We start from the raw sequence: 17,234 nt of genomic DNA on the forward strand, positions 1-17,234 counted from the left end.
TTCCCCCTCCCCTCAGGTTAAGAGTCTGGGTGTCATTCTCGACAGCACTCTATCATTTCAATCACACATCAATAACATAACCCAGTCTGCTTATTTCCACCTTCATAATATTAACCGCCTCCGCCCCTCGCTTACCCCCCATACCACTTCTTATTCTTATTAATAGTCTTGTCACTTCCCGTCTGGACTACTGCAACTCTCTTCTCTCCGGCCTCCCCAACAAATCCCTCCATAAAATCCAACTAGTCCAGAATGCAAGTTTCGCTCAGATTATAAAAATCTTCTGCTTACTTTTAAGGTCATCCACAATCTTTCTCCTTCATATCTGTCAGATCTACTTCAAGTCACCACTCCTTCCCGTACTCTCAGATCCTCTTCTTCCATACAGTTAACTGTACCCTCTGCTCGTCTTGTCACTATGGGGAGCAGAGCGGCTGAATGCTCTGCTCCCCATAGTGACAAGACGAGCAGAGGGTACTCTGGAACTCACTACCATCTGCACACCGGAATACAGACTCACTCACAGAATTTAAATCCAGACTCAAAACTCATCTGTTTAAAATTAAAAATTTTCTTTATAAAAACTTCCTCTGTCTTGATTGGAATATTTTATTTAATTTAGTTTTATCTTCAATGTTTATTTCCTCTGTCTAATTTCATGATTGTCTTTTATTGTACGGTGTCCTTGGGTGCTAGAAAGGCGCCATTAAATAAAATGCATTATTATTATTATTATTATTATTAATAAATATTTATGACATCATTTCCCAACACAAAGCAATTTTTCAAACAGGAGACAATTTTGTTTGCCTGGACTGCAGTGAAAACCACACATTGTAGGTGGAAACACACAGCAATTCAAGTAGCATTTCAGTGTAAGAAAGCAATATGTGCATGCATTTTGTATTCATTCGTAAGAATTTTTAAGTAAGAATGGAGGACAGATTTTTTCCCAAAGGTTTAGAACCATGAAACACAAGTAGATATAATCATGTATAATGTATATATCTGGTACTTTTACCATTTCTTCTGTACGTGTTTTTTAAATTACATTCATGGCAGATGTGAAATGTTGCTTAGTCACTATAGATGCTAATGACATTTTAATAGCAATATTATTGTTTCTTTTTTAACAAATGACTGCATTTACTTCAGCTGTTGCCAGATGTGAATGTACTTTCTGTTAAATGGTCCCATTTGTTAAATCATTCATGAGGTAATGTTTATTTCAAATCTGCAATTTATCTGCAGGGACTCTGCCTTGGGGCTATACCAAGTATTATTGAGGTGAATTCCCTTTCCATCTGCTTTTAACATCCCACACATATTCTCTTTTATTAGCAGTTTAATATCCAACCATTAGCAATAGAAACTAAACACATTTGACTACTCATCCTATTCTGCCATAGGCATGTTGCATAAGGGGTGGATACTGGCATATCATGAACAACAGCAGGCTATTGTGTGTTCTATTGTGAAAGAGCTTTTGTGGAAACTTGACTTTTTAAAACAATTGAATAATTATAGATTTAATTTAATAATTTAAATAATGTAATTGTTTAAATAATGGTTAATAACTATGTGAAGAATTACCATAAGAATATTAATTGGGATTATTAGGAATCATTCTCATCTTACTTATTGGCAAGAGCCTACATTCAGCTATGAAGGTCTCAGCATGCTCTTCTGGTTGACATGGACTTCAGAATGGAGGTCTTTAGCACAGACAAGCCCTCTCTGCCTGAGGCCATCCAGAATGATGAGCATCTTACAGCACAAATGACCTACTGCTTCATGCTAAGTTTAGCCATTCAATGAGCAGCTCAAAGTAGTTTGTATAAATCTCCGAATACATTGTTAAAATAGTAAAAGCCAGAAACATGATTGCCCACCAGAGAAAATGATTATCTGAGGTAGGTAAGAGTACCACCATTAAATTCAATATGTCTTGATTAAAGAAAAAAAACGGTATATTTCTTTTGCACTCTGCCTGAGTAGTCCCATCTGACTAGTTGGCTACTTTCCTGAGCATGAAATATGGGTTACACTAAACCTCTGCGCGGTGTCCATGTTTTGCTTCAGGTAGTTGCGTTGTTTACTCAGGTGCAGTCTGCTTGCCTGAGCATGGCCAGGTCATCAGAACAGATAACATCCTCCTCTGACTCCCTCCATCAGACTGTTTATGTCCACAAAATGTCTCACTACACTTTTGACACTATTGCAAACTCCACGTTTGGCAGTTTTTGAAATACTGGCCCTGGATAATCTAGCATTGACCATGCCTTGTTAAACCTGGAAACCAAGAAAACTTGCTCACCTGTCCTAGTCCCAACACTTCATTTGCATTTCAATGCACATAGATAGAAGTGGGATGTAACAGTGCAATTGTCATAACAAAAGGTCCCAATATTGTGCAGTGAAGAGTCTGACATAGTCAAATGTGGAAATATCCGTCATATCTGTCCCTCCACGTGTAACTCCCACAAGCAACATTCCCTATAATCCTGTTCATACCAGATTACAGTACCCATAATCCTGTTTATTCCCAATCGTTTCCTCTGAATTCACTTTGTGTTTATACCCCTTTTTCATCTCGTCTGCTTGCAAAGTCCCTTTAAGAAAACTCAAAGAATCTCAACAAGTCCTCCGAGTCTGCTAAACGTGTGCCCATAATTACAGTCAGTAAAGTCCATGATGCAACCTTGTACATCTCCCGCCAGAACTTCCTACTTGCATTTCAAAAGAAACCGTGAGAAAAGGGAGAACCTCTCCCCACTCTCTTGTATCACTTATGTATTTGACATCTAAAAAATTAATTCTGCATGAACTTGTAATCTTCTGCTCTGATAAGAGCCATCTACTGCCAAAGAGGCGAAGGTGTTCAAACCATAAAGCACTTAGTTTCATATTAAATTTGAGCTGGTAATTCTCAACCAAAATGTTTTTTTAGCATTAATCTATAAAAAGTGAAAGATTTTACATATTGGTACTAGCAGGAATCATGACGGACTTTTCTGCGATACGTCCTTATTTGTTCCATGGTGCTTATATTCAAAGTAGATGGTACATCCTTCCATTCTTTGAATCAAGATGACTACACATTAGGACAATTCCTGGAAAAGGATATCCTGTCCAAGTATAGTCCTCAGACTGGGTTAGTGGTGTAATGTTCCAGGCAAACACAATGTGTTTAATTAATTTGTCAGATATTGGAATTTTTTTAATGAAAATGCTAAAAGTAGAATGAAATAGATGGTCTCAGGTAAAGGATAGACTTTCCAGGTAAGTCAGTAATGTTAATTTCAGTGTAATACATGTTTTAAATGTTAAAAAAAGAGCATCTCAGATTTTCTGTTTCCAAACACACACAGAAAATGTCATTGATAGTGTAAAGTTATAGAATGTACAATATTACAAGGTTGCAAAACATGTTCCGTTATGCTAGTTGGCAGTGTGTTCTTATATTCTCTTACGTAATTTGATTTCTATGCCGTATATGACACTGTGGAAGAAAGAAGCGTCAGGCAATGATCCGACATGAGCTCTAGTCATTCAGGAACATGGAGCAAGCCAAGTAACATGAAGTTCTATAACCAGTGTAAAAATGTGTAAATGTGCCGTATTTGTCAATTGTGATTTTTCACCGCAATCGAAATTTGTCCTCCACTTTTTACCCATCTCATGGGTAATCTGTGCACTTAGAACACACACACACACACACACACTAGTGATTACTAGGGGGTTGTAGTGTACATGACCAGAGCAGTGGGCAGCCCTAGCCCAGTGCCTGGGGAGCAGTTGGGGTTAGATGCCTTGCTCAAGGGCACCTCAGTCATGGCCTCAAGCCTGAGGATCGAACCCATGACCCTCCGGTCACAAGACCAGTTCCCTACCACCAGACCATGACTGCCCATGCAGTTGGATTAGAAACTGCTTAGGCTTATATAACCCGTCAACTGTTATTCATAATAGGAAAAGCAAATGACTTCCTGGAGCAAAAAAATTTAATACTTATCGCATACAAATAACCTCAAGAAAGGCAAATACATAAACAGGAAAACATTAGTACTTCCTCTAATTGAGCTTTAGCTTTCTGGTTAAGCATTTTTTTAGTAACTTAAGTTTTAGACATTTTACTCATGAAGTTAATAGCACAATTATTGGCATTCTATGTCAAATTATTCAAGCCAAGTACTGCTGCACCATACCCATGGGTCATATATCTTTTTTTGCCATTGACCTCAATTAATGCCATTTGTCCGATGACGGTAATGTCCATTCCTAGCATCACTGAATCATTATATTTAGTACTATCTTCCAGAATGTTTAATAATGTGTTCTACAGAACATTATTTCCCATGAGATCCTTTTAGCATGCAGAGCAGAACACAATATTGTTGATATTCATCTTCTATTATTGGATTGCACCAACATGGACTCATCTTGTGGTTGAATCATTCATAACCCATGAAGAAAAGCATTTTTATTGAGACCTAACCAGCTGCCAAGCAGTTTCTTGTTTTTAAATCACGGTGGGTTTTGCTGCCACCCCCTTGCCGAGTGAGCTACCACTTGAGCAGTAGGAATCTTTCACACCCAGTCATACAGAGTCCTACCTTTCCTTTAATGCACAGGAGAAAGACACGTTTAAAAATAGCCATTTAGAGCCATTTCTTTGCAGAAATCAGACAGGAGAATGAAATCTAAGTGAGTGTCTAAAGCCATTTAACTCTAGAGCTAGACTAAGGTAAGGCGACAATATTTTCATTTGGGAAAACCAGGACATCTGGGGGGGGGGGGGGGGGGTGTTGTGGTGCAGCACAAAAAAGGTATACTGAAAAGTTAAAAAAAAGAAAAAAATAGTAACTAACTTGCAAAAACACACCTTTTGTGCTGTGCTTTTGGAGTTAGCATGCTTTAAAACTATAGGACAGACTGAGTGAGCACTTTGCTAGCATTTGCTGAAAAAAAATGTAAATCAGGAGATCAATTTAGCAACTATGCAAGTTAAAACTAACACTTCAAAGACTGACAGTTGGTCAAACTTCGGCAAACACATCTCCATAGTCAAAATGCTATTTTATTTCAGTATTTTGTACAACTATTTTGCAAATGTTTAAAAACAGGAATACCATTAAAATAAAAGAAACCTACATTGACCTGGCACAAACAATAAATGTATTAAACATCAAGAGAATGTCATTATGTACTTGACAGCATTATCGCAAACAATGATATAAGAATGAACATTAAACCTGTGGGAGTACAGTTAAACACGCAAAAGTATGACCTCACTGCCCTCTGCTGGTGGATTAGAACAATCTGGTGTCATGACAGTAATGCCTGGATGGAGATTTAAACGTTAAATCCAACCGCGTTTGCTTCTAGTTCATCCCCATCAAGTCTGTCTTAAAATATGGCTCAAATCTCTACACAATCAGCGACAACCACAATTTAAACATGCTCCTGACCATGAGTAATTACAGTATGAATATGTACATGATGTGATTCCAAAATAAAATTAAGGACTCTGGATCATATGGTTAGACCTCATAGACGTCTGCAATAATCATGCACCTGATGAAAGCAAACATCCGTCTGTCTAATGCTCCCCAGCACCCTGTTCTGCTTTGTAAAAAAAACTTGTAAATTCACTCTCATGAAATTGTATTTTAAAAGTGTGTCATTTGTTACTTATGCTCAAATGTGAGGTTGTTATTTTTAAAGTTGTTGAGCTCGAGCTCCAGCTGTTTGATCTTCTCATCTTTATCTCTGAGCTCCTTCTGTAGTCGTCCAAGTTCATCCTGCTGCTTGTAGAACATCCTTAGAAACTAACACATGCGCACACACAGCCCCATTAAAGTTCTTCTTCCATATTTATAATATACAACTATGCAACAGAATTATATATTTATATTCAGACACAATCATATGTACACACCTGGTTGTCTGTCTTGGGAGAGCCTTTCTCCAGCAGGTCAAACCCTTTCATCGCCAGCGCTTTCCTCTCTCTCTTAGCAGCTTTAGAACAAGTTGGGTTTGGCTGCTTATAGTTCTCCTTAAGGGATACCAGGACTGGCCCTAGACACACACACGGTCTCACATTGAGAATCGCTCCGATATAAAACTCATGTGGAATGGATCGGGTGCTACCTCTGTTTATCCCACTGAGCCACTCTTCAGCAGTGAGAGCCGGTTCTGCACCTGCAGTCATTGGGTACAGGTCCTCCTGGAACGTCTCCGACTGCAGTAGAACATGAGGGCCATGTGTCAAGGCAATATTCATTCGTTTCACTCTCGGTTCACTGAAGCACTTGTACGTTATCGACAGTGAGGAACCTAACTTGTCCCAGGACTCAGGACACATCTGATATAAACCCACTCACTCTGCGTGGTACGATCATCGAAATGGGTTCCACTAGACCTTTCAGAGTAACCAGTTTATAGAACCGGAACACTTCACACACTCCCACATCCAGGCCCCGCTTTGGCAACACACCTGTTAAGGCCAATGGAGGACAATACACAGACAACTTTGGTTTCAAACATTATATCCATGCTAAAATGATCACTACAGGAGACTGCTAAACAAGCGTTGTTTTAGTTGATACTTGCATCCCAAATTTACTGCACTCAGATTTATTAAACTATTTTCAGTGTTGGAAATCCTTGACATTAAATTGAATGGAAGTGCTTAGCTACTGGATTTGCTATAGATATGTATTGTTTTTTCATTGTATACCTACCAAGTCCTTTCTGGGGAGTAGAGGAAGAATACTCCATTAAATACTGAAGGTAAGGCTTCTCTGGACTTACTTCATAGTATCTAATATTACCATCTCCCTGTGGACCACATTTGAACGTCAAACAATATATACTTATTTAGTGTAGTTATAGGTCTGTATTTCAAGACAACAAATCAAAATCTAAAATGGCAATTGTGGATAAACATGAATAAGTTCTTCATTGCTCCAACAAGTCTATACAGTAGATGGACAGTAACTCGCCTTGCCCGCCAAGTAAAGCATGTGTGTGTCTGCATCATAAAAGGGGAGGAGCAGACCAGGTAATCCATCCACCTCCTCCTCAGTGATTGGCACAGACAAGTCCTCCTGTGGCGCACAGACACACCCCGTCAAACAGCCAGTCATACACCTATGGGACATGGGTGAAGGATGCTATGAGCCGTTTTAAGCTCACCTGATCCCACAGTGCTACCTGTCTAGTATTCCATTGTGAGACTCCGGTTGTGAGCACACGGTTCATGTTGCCCAGAAACACCACCCTGCTCACACGGTGGCGCATGCCGTCTGCTTCCTGTACTCATGTAAAGAAGACATTTCAGCAGGATCCTTTGGCTTCATTAGCAGTCAGACTGGGCTTGTTATCAAGAGAACAAAAGCTGGTTACTGCTTTGATCAGAGAGAATTATTAAAGTTTCTTTTGACAGACCTAGTGTGTGTGTGTGTGTGTGCACACGTAATGTGTAATCCTTTGATGAGACACTTGCCATAAACAGACATTGAAGAGGTGCAGGTACATTTGTTTAATTATATATTATCTGACATTTTTTATTAGTTTGCTTTAGTCTTTTGGTGTTCGCTTTAATTTAGAAGAATGTTCCGAAACATTTCGCTCATAACATCATCTACAAAATCAAACTCTTGGGATCATAACAGATCTACATCACTGATTAACAAATCTTTATACAATATTTCCTGCAGCACATTCAACTATGTGGTCATCATGTGATTAAGAACCAGTGACTGGGACAGAGGTGTATAATCCAGGTTCAGAAAGTAAAAGTCCTCACCAGGATTTTGCTCAGGCTTCCTGGATTGTGTTGATTCCACTCATTTTACCTGGATTGCACTAATTAGAAAATCTAGTAAGCTTGAGCAAAATCCTGGTGAGGACTTTTACTTTCTGAACCTGGATTATACACCTCTGGACTGGGAGATGCTATCTGGGGGCATTTCTTGGCATTTGGCTGCGTGCAACTCCTCAGACATTAACCCTTACCCTACCTGCAACACTCTTCCTGAGCGGGCATCGAGAATCCGCAGCTTTCGGTCTTTGCAGCTGGTGGCCAGTAGGCTTCCATCTGTATTGAAGGACATGCAGAGGACCACATCTGAGTGGCCATCAATCATCCTCACAGCCACGCCCTTCTCCACATTCCACAACAGGATCTTGAAACAGTGAAACAGTGGGTGTCAAAGGAAATCAAATGGAATGTGGTGTCTCAGGTTGCCACACTGCAACATGTGTAATCCAAAACAAATGCATGCTACAATATAGTAAGCTGACAGTTATGATTGTGTTATGGTAAAGTATTTTATAAATGAGTGTGAAGATACCATTTCCTCCAAGTTCTGATTTTATTGTAACCACTGGATATTTGTATATAATCACTACATTATAGTATGTGATAACCTGTAATATGTACGTTTATCCAAATAAATGACTGTTAAAGCTTTATTTTATGTTCACACATTCTACTGATGCAAATTAAGCACTTTGGTGACATTGTGATCATTTTCATTACAAGTTCGTTCATCCATCCCTTATTACCCATTAAAAACAGGGATTAAAGAAAAATAGGCACTGGGAGTGGTGATCAGAGGAAGAGATAATGAGGGTTTAATTGTTGTCGTCTTATTATATTACCTTTCCATCATATGCAGCGCTGTAGAGAATTCCACTACAGGTGGGGTGCCATTCTATAAGTCCCACCCTCCTGCTGTGGCCAGTCAGGACCATCTGAGCCTGTGTCATATTGCGTCTCAAGCCACCATCAGGAATCTCCCAGATTCTCACCTGATATCATCATGATCAGCACACATACGGTCAAGTTAAACAGTCATTATTACCAATAGCACAACATCTCATTCAAATCGCTGTCTTGACATCAGTGTGTTGTTAAACAAATCAGTCATTGTAGTTAGTCACTGTACTTTCTTAATGCCCAAAATGAGTGTAATGTGCATAACTCACAGAGCAGTCCTCAGAGCAGGAAGCAATGATGTTGTCCCTGAAAGGACACCATTTAATGTCCAGTACGCTGCCTTGGTGGCCACATACTTTTGGGTGATGGCGGTATACACGACCTACCTAAGAGAGTAACATACATGACTTAGTGTTTATCTAATGTTGAGGTAAAAGCCATGCTATGACACGTTTAAGACACATGCTGCATTGTCTCTCTTTAACCACACGATGGTAGTGTTTATCTTGAGTTATCTTGAGGGTACTAGAAAAGTTGAGACCACATTGTTAACCTGTTTTCATTAGCCCGTTTCAAAAGGCACAAAACATGTTCTGAATACAAAACAATAATTCAAAAGGTGAACATTTTGCTAACTGAGTTTATGCCACAGCGTGACATCAGCACATGCAAGCTGTTGCCCATAATGTACTAGCCTCATCAGTTTAATTATTAAGCAGTTTTGATTCTCGTCTAATAGCAGTTCCCTTAAACGCATACCCAACACACAAAGCAGTGCAAGCAAAGCAGATGTCACGTTCCAAACTGCGTGCACATATGATGCAGTTATACCATACACCCTTTGTCTGAAGAGCAGAAGCTCACACAGATGCATCTTAATGCTACATGCAAATGGACTAGGTGGGTTACAGCAGTTTTCCAGATAAGATATGGGATGATCATAATAAGTCTCCTTCTCGGTTAATCTGCTGTATGCAGCTACTGTAGTCGAATTCATTATCTTTTCTTTAAAAGCTGCAGTGTGAGATTTGACAGTTTCTGTAAAAGCAAATGTGAGATCTACGTTTTTAGACAAGTTCTGCATGTGAATATGCATCCAGTGAGGTAGAGCCAAAATGATTGGACAAGAATCACATGGTTGACTCTGTACCAGTCTCGTCAATCTCTATTCTTCACTCAGCAGCCACAAGACTGACTCACCACAACAGCACTGAGCATGTCTGCATACATTAGACAGTTTTCAGGCTTTACAGTCAGCAAATACAAATATATATATATATATATCGCAAACAATTAGTACTGTACAATTAGTACTGAGCATGTTGTGAATCAATTCTGTTGAACTAAATACTAAACGCTTTAATTGGAGGGACCCCACTATTGTTTTATCTACACTGTAGAATCTACAAGCTAATCTACATTTTGTTTAATGTCAGGAGAATATACAGACAAGCATATACACAGATAAATACCTTGTAAAGTGGTAAAACCAGAAAAGATCCTCCTCCTGAACTCTCAGTGACAACTGCAAGGAATTTGGGGTTGGCAGCGCAGAAGTGGTTGTCTTGAACGTCCCTGGTGATGGGAATACCTTCGTAACACAGCTCTCGACTGCTAGCTTTGCCATACACATGCCGAAACTTTGAACTTCTGTACATTGGTTGCCACGACATCTAAGATAAAAATAAATAAATCCATAAAATTTGTTATTTTATATTTAGCACCAGACAGCACAATGGTCCACTTTTCAAGTAGACGTATTAAGCCTCAGACCTTTTTATGGAAAAAAACTGCATTCTCTTATTGGGACCATGACAGAAGCCCTACCTAATGCTTATTTTCTTTCACTACAACTTTTGTATCAGCACTGTTTATTTGAAGATCTGTGTAGCCCACAGGCAAAGAATATGCCTGCTCCATTCTGCAGTCACAATACAGCAAATTGGACTATGAAGAGTTCATAATAAATGTCCATTAAACCCAATTTAGAGCAGCATACTTGTAGCTCTGCTATTCTGGCGAAGATAGGTTCAGATCCAGAATGTGCATGCAGATCAACAAAGCCCAAGGCTCCGCTTATGCATATTCCTTTTTATTACCTTCTGAGTAATAAAAGCACTGGCTCTTCAGCAAAAATCCAAAGCTTTATTTTGAACTGCAGAGCAGCACTAGGCCCTGCAAGAAGCGAGAGCTACACGACCTCTTTTTCTGCTCCAGGATAAACACATTAGGGAGCATCTGAAGGACGCATATGTAAATGAGGTTTCTTTAATCCAAGATGTGTTTTGGTTCAGACTCCACTGGGTAATTAAGGTCAGATTTAAGGCAGTGAATACAGTTCTGCCAATTTCTTATACACCTTAATTATGCATTAGAAGTGTTACATTTTGAATGTTCTAGACAAATTTTTTTGGTTACGTCTTTGCAATCAAACACACATGAAAGTCCCAACTCCTTAGTAAAGACCAGTGGATCACAAGGCCATACTGCATTGCACTGTTACTTTAAGGCCATTGTTTCTGGGCTTTTCCTGGTTACACTTCATGTGTTTCCTCTTCTTTGTCCCTGTCAACTCCCAGAACACACGGGGAATCAAACATAATGGGAATCCATACACGCCATGTGTCTACCCCGGATGAATAGGAAGCCAGTGGATATAAATACATAATACAGTGCATCATGCACTTATCAATGAGAATTAGATAATATTGTTTTAGTTATACTACTTTTACTCCAACATGTTGTTTTAGTTATACTATACTCCAACATGTGATTACAATGATCCCAAGCAATCAATTACAAATTATTATATTATATATCTAGCATATATGCAGGGAATTATTAATAATACTATTAGTAATATCACTATTGCATCATCCACATTTTTCCTTATGACAACTTACCTTTCCTTCTGGCATGAAGATGGGGCTCAGTGGCTCTGTAGGAACTTTCAATCCTCAAGTTAAAGGATGGCTGATCTTGTGCATCTGTACAGAGAGAGTCTGGCTGTTATTGTTGCTAATGTTGTGGCCTGTTGTGATGTTCTCGCACACATGGTCGAACCTTCAAGAGCTCCTCCCACCACAGACCTAAACCTCTTCCTCCATCTCTTACACATGCATGCTCAAAGCATGACTTAAAGCATCGTCTTCCTGCAAGTTCATTAATGTCTCTCCTTTTCCATGATGCGCCTTTTTAAATAAAGTGTCCTTGTCTGAACAAGGAACAGCAGCAAAATAATGTAGAAACTAAAATATACATTTGAAGGTACATACATCTATAAATATTATGTTTGCAATTAAATGTGAGCGGACCTACTTATGTTTATATTTTATATTGGCTCCAAGATGTTTCAAAGGTTCCCAATTCAAATAAAATTCTGCAAATAAAATCGGTATCTTTACGACGAATTTAAGAACTTCTCTTCCAACTGAACTTAATCTAATGGCTTATTAGTTGCAGCTGGAACTGAATAATGCATAGTCACTCGAGAGTTCAAAAGTTCTGACTGAAGTGTACAAGGAACACAGCTATTCATCACTGATTCCTGGGAGTTTGCAGCTCACATGCTGCCCTCATGTGGTTGTATTAACTCAATGCTCCTTTCCAAGCATTGCATCAAGAACAAAAAGGCATAAACTCTTACTGAATATGATATAGAACACCAGGACAAGCCTTCAGTGTTTCACACACCAGTGTCAAGAGTCTGACATCAGATACACTTGTAAATCATTTGTCTATGTATTACTTTGCCTCATTTCCTAGGCCTTTACCCAATGTCCTTTATCTGCTAGCGATGGCCAATAGTGTGGACATCTGACCATCACACCTTTATGAGCTTTTTTGGACATTCCATTCCAAACCCATTAAATGGACTTGGCTCTCCATGAAGGGGTTTCTAAACGATTTTGGAGTGGGTAGTGGGATTTGTGGGTAGTGGGTATTTCTGCCCAAAACAACTTTTGTAAAAATAGTCCCTGATGTTTATGAAGTAGACACTGGCTTCCAATGGACATTCCATTTTATCTTCAAAGTGTTCAGTGGAGTTCACGGAAACAGTGGAGGTCACGGAAACAGTGCCAGACCATTAGCCCTCCTCCACCAAACTTTACTGTTGGCACTGTGCTTTCTGGTAGGTAGTGTTCTCCTGGAATCTGGCAAGCTCAGACCTGTCCATCAAATCGCCATACAGCAAAGTGGGAATTGTCACTTCAGAAAACATGTTTCCATAACTCCAGGGTCCACTAGTGCTTTTAATCCCTACAGCCTGTGCTCGGCACCAAGCAGTGATCTTAGGCTTGCGTGCAGCTGCTTGTTTGTGGAAACCGATTTCGTGAAGCTCCCGACAGTTCTTGTGCTAATGTTGCTTCCAGAGGTAGTTTGGAACCGTGTTGCAAGTTACGCAACAGAGGATGGACAGGACTTTATGTGGTATACACTTCAGCACTCTGCAGCTCCATTGGTGAGTTTGCATTGTCTATTGCTTTACAAACCGCCCGTTGTATTTCCTAGATGCTTACGTTGTACATTAATAGTTACACATTATTGACCTTAAACACCATTTAGCAGTTGGTTGTGGTTGAAACACCATAACTAAATACATACTTATGTACATACATAGGGCCACAGTATTTGAGGTGCAAAATATTAATCCACTTTGTACAACTGTTTGTTAAAGCCACAGCTACCAGTAAATGTTAAACACAAAGACCCTTCTATGTACATTTGAATAATGAGAAGACCTTAAAAGTTACCCTTGTTAAAATAAGACTATGACTGTGGTGTAGGTTTTTCTCTGAAGCACAGGGCTTCACTTTGAGATAAACTTACCCTTAAGTGCACATACACAACCAAAAAGATGAAAGGGGATCAGAGGTAGTGGGGGAGGTACTCACTGGAGATTAGAACCTGCTAGATAGTGAATAAGAACAAAATGGTCTCCAAATAAGCTGTTCACTAATGTGCATGATCAAATACTGGAAACTACTGGGAACAGATGGAAGGTGGTGATGGTTGCAACAATGATTTCAGTTGGTTTACATCAGACTGTCTATAAAGCATATGCACAAGTTCTGCTATTGCTCCAAAGCTTTTGTGAAAGAACCTTACTAAATCTAAACACCCATGTATATACATCATTCTGTAGGGACAGAACAATGTTTTGATAAAAATACAATGTCTTGATATCTTTTGTTAAAGCAGACGTTAAAGAAATTGGATCAGCCAGGTCCGGTTCTAGGTGGCTTTGGCTGGGGTGAGGCAGTAAAACAATGGGCACATCTTTAGTCGTATTTTAAAAGCCAAAACTATATTCAGGGTTTAATTTGAGAAGTGATGCGAGGAGATACCAACTTCCCAGATAAAAAGAAACACGAGGATAATCACCCCTCTGACAGACTCATCTCCCTTTCAAAACAAGTTCCTATGGTAAGCAATAATAAAATAAAAAATATATCGAACAATACATCACTCGTTTTAACATGCAGATACGAGTGTAAACTTGCAAAAGGTAAAATACTAAATAGATAGCTGTCTACTTTGCGAATGATAGTCTACTATCGTTTCTATTGAACGGCTCTTCAAAATGAATGACAGTAACAGAGTCGTACCTCTGGGAGCCGTTTACATTTGTTTATTTCTGCGTAGTTTGTAATGGCAGTGGGGCCAGCCAGTGCAAAAGGAAGTGCGAGGGTTTGAGACAGGAGCTCCAACATGAGTGGGACCAACAGCAAACTAGGGCAAATCAGAAGACGACATGGCCCACAAAGCCATCACACACACACACACACACACTTAAGAATCCATCTTGGCTGTGTGGACATAACAGCGATACAAGATGTAACTAACATATGATGGACTGAAATTGAATGATTAAACAAAAGCCAGCAAATGTCATGGAACTGTGTATTGAATAGGAATGTATATATACACACATGCATACATACACATGTCAGGAATGGTTTGAACACCAGCATAGATAAAAACCCACACAAAAAAGCCCACATCAAACAACAATACTACAAGACTACACTAAAAACACAAATTACAACAGAAAATGCCAAACAAATCCCAATCAAACAGGCACCTCTCCCTACATTCCACAACAATATACATTTACCAGAGTATATACACCCTTACACACAGACCTCACAACTACAAACTGCCTCTACACAGAACAAGGTCACAAACAACTAGGAACATGCACAGAAGAGCCTGGAACAATATTCAACCATATGAAGCCAGGACAGGTAAGGAGGTACCAGAGCTAGGTAAGGATGTCTCGCTGTAGCAGGGAACCTTATTTAGGCCACAGCAATCATTTAAGGCAAGGCAGAGATAGTAATGAAGCACACAGAAAGACTCAAATCAGACCTCGGCAGTCAGAAACACACTGCAACAACCCAGCAACAATACAGACCCTAAACAATTGAACTTTTCCACCACTGCCCACTTTAGTGCAAGTAGTTCAGGATTCATGCTGCAGTAGTTGTGATTTTTTTCTCTGCTGCTCTATCAACATGTATAAGCCATAATTGTCTTATTACCCCCTGCAGCTAATATAAAGGTGGCAACTGATCCTAGGTGACCAGCATCTCCAGCAGGAAAATGTTGAATCTGCATAGCTTAATGCAGAGTACTATTTAGCTTTTTGTTGCTCAAAAGCCATTTGCCATGGTGATGTCCATGAAACATAAAGAACCGTAACGAAATGTCTTTAAGGTATACATACATCATGATGGGTTTGGGGGAGGGGGGGACCCTCAATAAACCCATGACAATACTGCAGAAACCCAAGAAAGGCAAGTTGAGGGACTAACCACTTCTGTCCAATTGTTATTGTCAGGATCTGTGATGTGCTTTGTGTCAGAAACTTTATGAACAGAGACAGGTTTAAGAAAACTATAATTTTCCATTTAGCCCTTTTTCTCTGGAACATTGTTTCAAGTTTCATGAGGTGTTCTTCGAAGCGAAGTACCCAGCATGATTTAGATCACTCATATCACCCTGCATAAGATTTTGGAAAGTTGCTGGCCCATCACAGAGCCCCAGAAACAAAATATCCATTAGAGACTGAACGGTGTGGTGTATGAGGACTGGTGATAAGTGCTTATGATATTCCTTGAAGAAGAAGAAACCTCACAGGCTGCCCATCAACCCTCTGTAATCCTTTTAGCATTTAGTCTTTTGCTGCCTATCCCAAGTATCAAACTTCCATTTGGTTTTTGCACCATCACCAACAGAGAAGCATATAGGACCCAAGTCTCCTGGATGACTCCATTCCCAAGGAGTTCATAAACAGTCTCCCTGACCTCTTTATACCAATTTTGAGATAGGTACCTATAGGGTTGGGTCACAAGGAAATTGTGGTTTACAGCATTTTTGCATACCTTACCTACCACAGGTCTTCCTCTCATAAAGAACACAGCAGCATATTCATCAAGAATCAACCATGCTTCGTAATCTGCAGTACTAATTCAATCAATCCAGTAGGTCTTTAAAATCACAGAAAGGCTTTTAAGCGGTGGTCTATCAACACTCCATTGTTAGCTGAAAGTCACTGGGACTGAACACAGACGTTTACAATGCAGTGCTAATAAGCTGCAGGTGCGAGGAGTGGGTAACCTTCACAACCATCCATACTTCAGGAATGGGGACCTCTGGCAGCCAACAGCATGTATTGCAGCTCCACTCCAGACAGAATATGTCTTCTTCACCATGGATATGGTCTTCAAAGTTGATTTCTGTCAGAGTACTCATATTGGTCTCTTATCTAACAGACATCTTACATCTCAATATTTACTCCAGCACACTTGTTCAGCTCACAGCCATGGAGGTATAGTGGGTATAGTCTCAGTTAAGGACTTGCAGGTGCAGTGCAATATGACCAATATTCCTTAACATTAGGTTTAACCACAATTCTAGTGACAGTATTCACTGGTTTGACACAGCACTGCTCCACTGTGTAATTAAACAACTACTTAGACTCAGCGCCAGGTCCTCTTGTTATCTGGTTGGATTTTCTGATCATCTTTCCCGTCTCTCATTCATAATATTCCTGCTCTTAACAACATTCAGACCCTTGTTGTGCTGTGGACTTGTTTCACATTTTGTGTTGAGATAAAATGTGTTTTATTCTTGTCTTTAACATCAATATGTAGTTTAAAAACAGAAACAATAAAAAAATGCATCAATTTAAGACACTGTCAAATAATTTGATATGGAAAATATGTATACAATATAGAAAACACATAGACCATGTTGAGCCATCATTCCATGATTTTAACTGGAAATAATAATGTACAGTTTGTGTATTTTGTGTGTATTTCTAAAAATAGCAATAGCAATAACCAGAGGTGAAAAGTAACAGATTACATTTACTCGTGTTTATTAAGTAGTTTTGGTGTACTTGTAAAAGTATATTTTATAACCTGCACGTTTACTTTTACTTTTAAAACAGTAGTATATTTTATATATACTAGTATATGTTGTTTAGAGAATTGTAATT

The 17,234-nt window shown here is 39.3% G+C and overlaps 1 protein-coding gene across 7 annotated transcripts; it reads right to left on the bottom strand.

Moving 5' to 3' along the window:
• Positions 1-5,060: 5,060 nt before the first annotated feature.
• Positions 5,061-16,351, bottom strand: coro2bb (coronin, actin binding protein, 2Bb). 7 transcript variants are annotated; one of them, XM_077007082.1, is made up of 13 exons: positions 16,126-16,351; positions 11,632-11,715; positions 10,201-10,401; positions 8,998-9,034; positions 8,671-8,820; positions 8,028-8,192; positions 7,201-7,317; positions 7,008-7,112; positions 6,747-6,843; positions 6,387-6,499; positions 6,154-6,244; positions 5,942-6,081; positions 5,061-5,831 (listed from the first exon to the last, which is right to left on the bottom strand). In XM_077007082.1, exons 3-13 carry the CDS (start codon positions 10,359-10,361, stop codon positions 5,691-5,693), a joined length of 1,317 nt encoding a protein of 438 aa, XP_076863197.1. In that variant the 5' UTR covers positions 10,362-10,401; positions 11,632-11,715; positions 16,126-16,351; the 3' UTR covers positions 5,061-5,690. The 7 variants fall into 7 exon arrangements, with proteins under 7 accessions (XP_076863197.1, XP_076863195.1, XP_076863196.1 ...); XM_077007080.1 differs by having other exon boundaries at positions 16,122-16,351; XM_077007081.1 differs by having other exon boundaries at positions 16,117-16,351.
• Between the last annotated feature and the right edge of the window lie 883 nt (positions 16,352-17,234).

This window comes from Brachyhypopomus gauderio, chromosome 5 (assembly GCF_052324685.1).
Source record: "Brachyhypopomus gauderio isolate BG-103 chromosome 5, BGAUD_0.2, whole genome shotgun sequence".
NCBI lineage: Eukaryota > Metazoa > Chordata > Actinopteri > Gymnotiformes > Hypopomidae > Brachyhypopomus > Brachyhypopomus gauderio.

Coding starts and splice junctions, on each gene's coding strand:
- coro2bb (XM_077007078.1), bottom strand. Junction 8,193..8,670: donor GCGCTGCATATGATGGAAAG/GTAATATAATAA, acceptor CACTGTTTCAAG/ATCCTGTTGTGGAATGTGGA. Junction 7,113..7,200: donor AGGTAGCACTGTGGGATCAG/GTGAGCTTAAAA, acceptor TGTGCGCCACAG/GAGGACTTGTCTGTGCCAAT.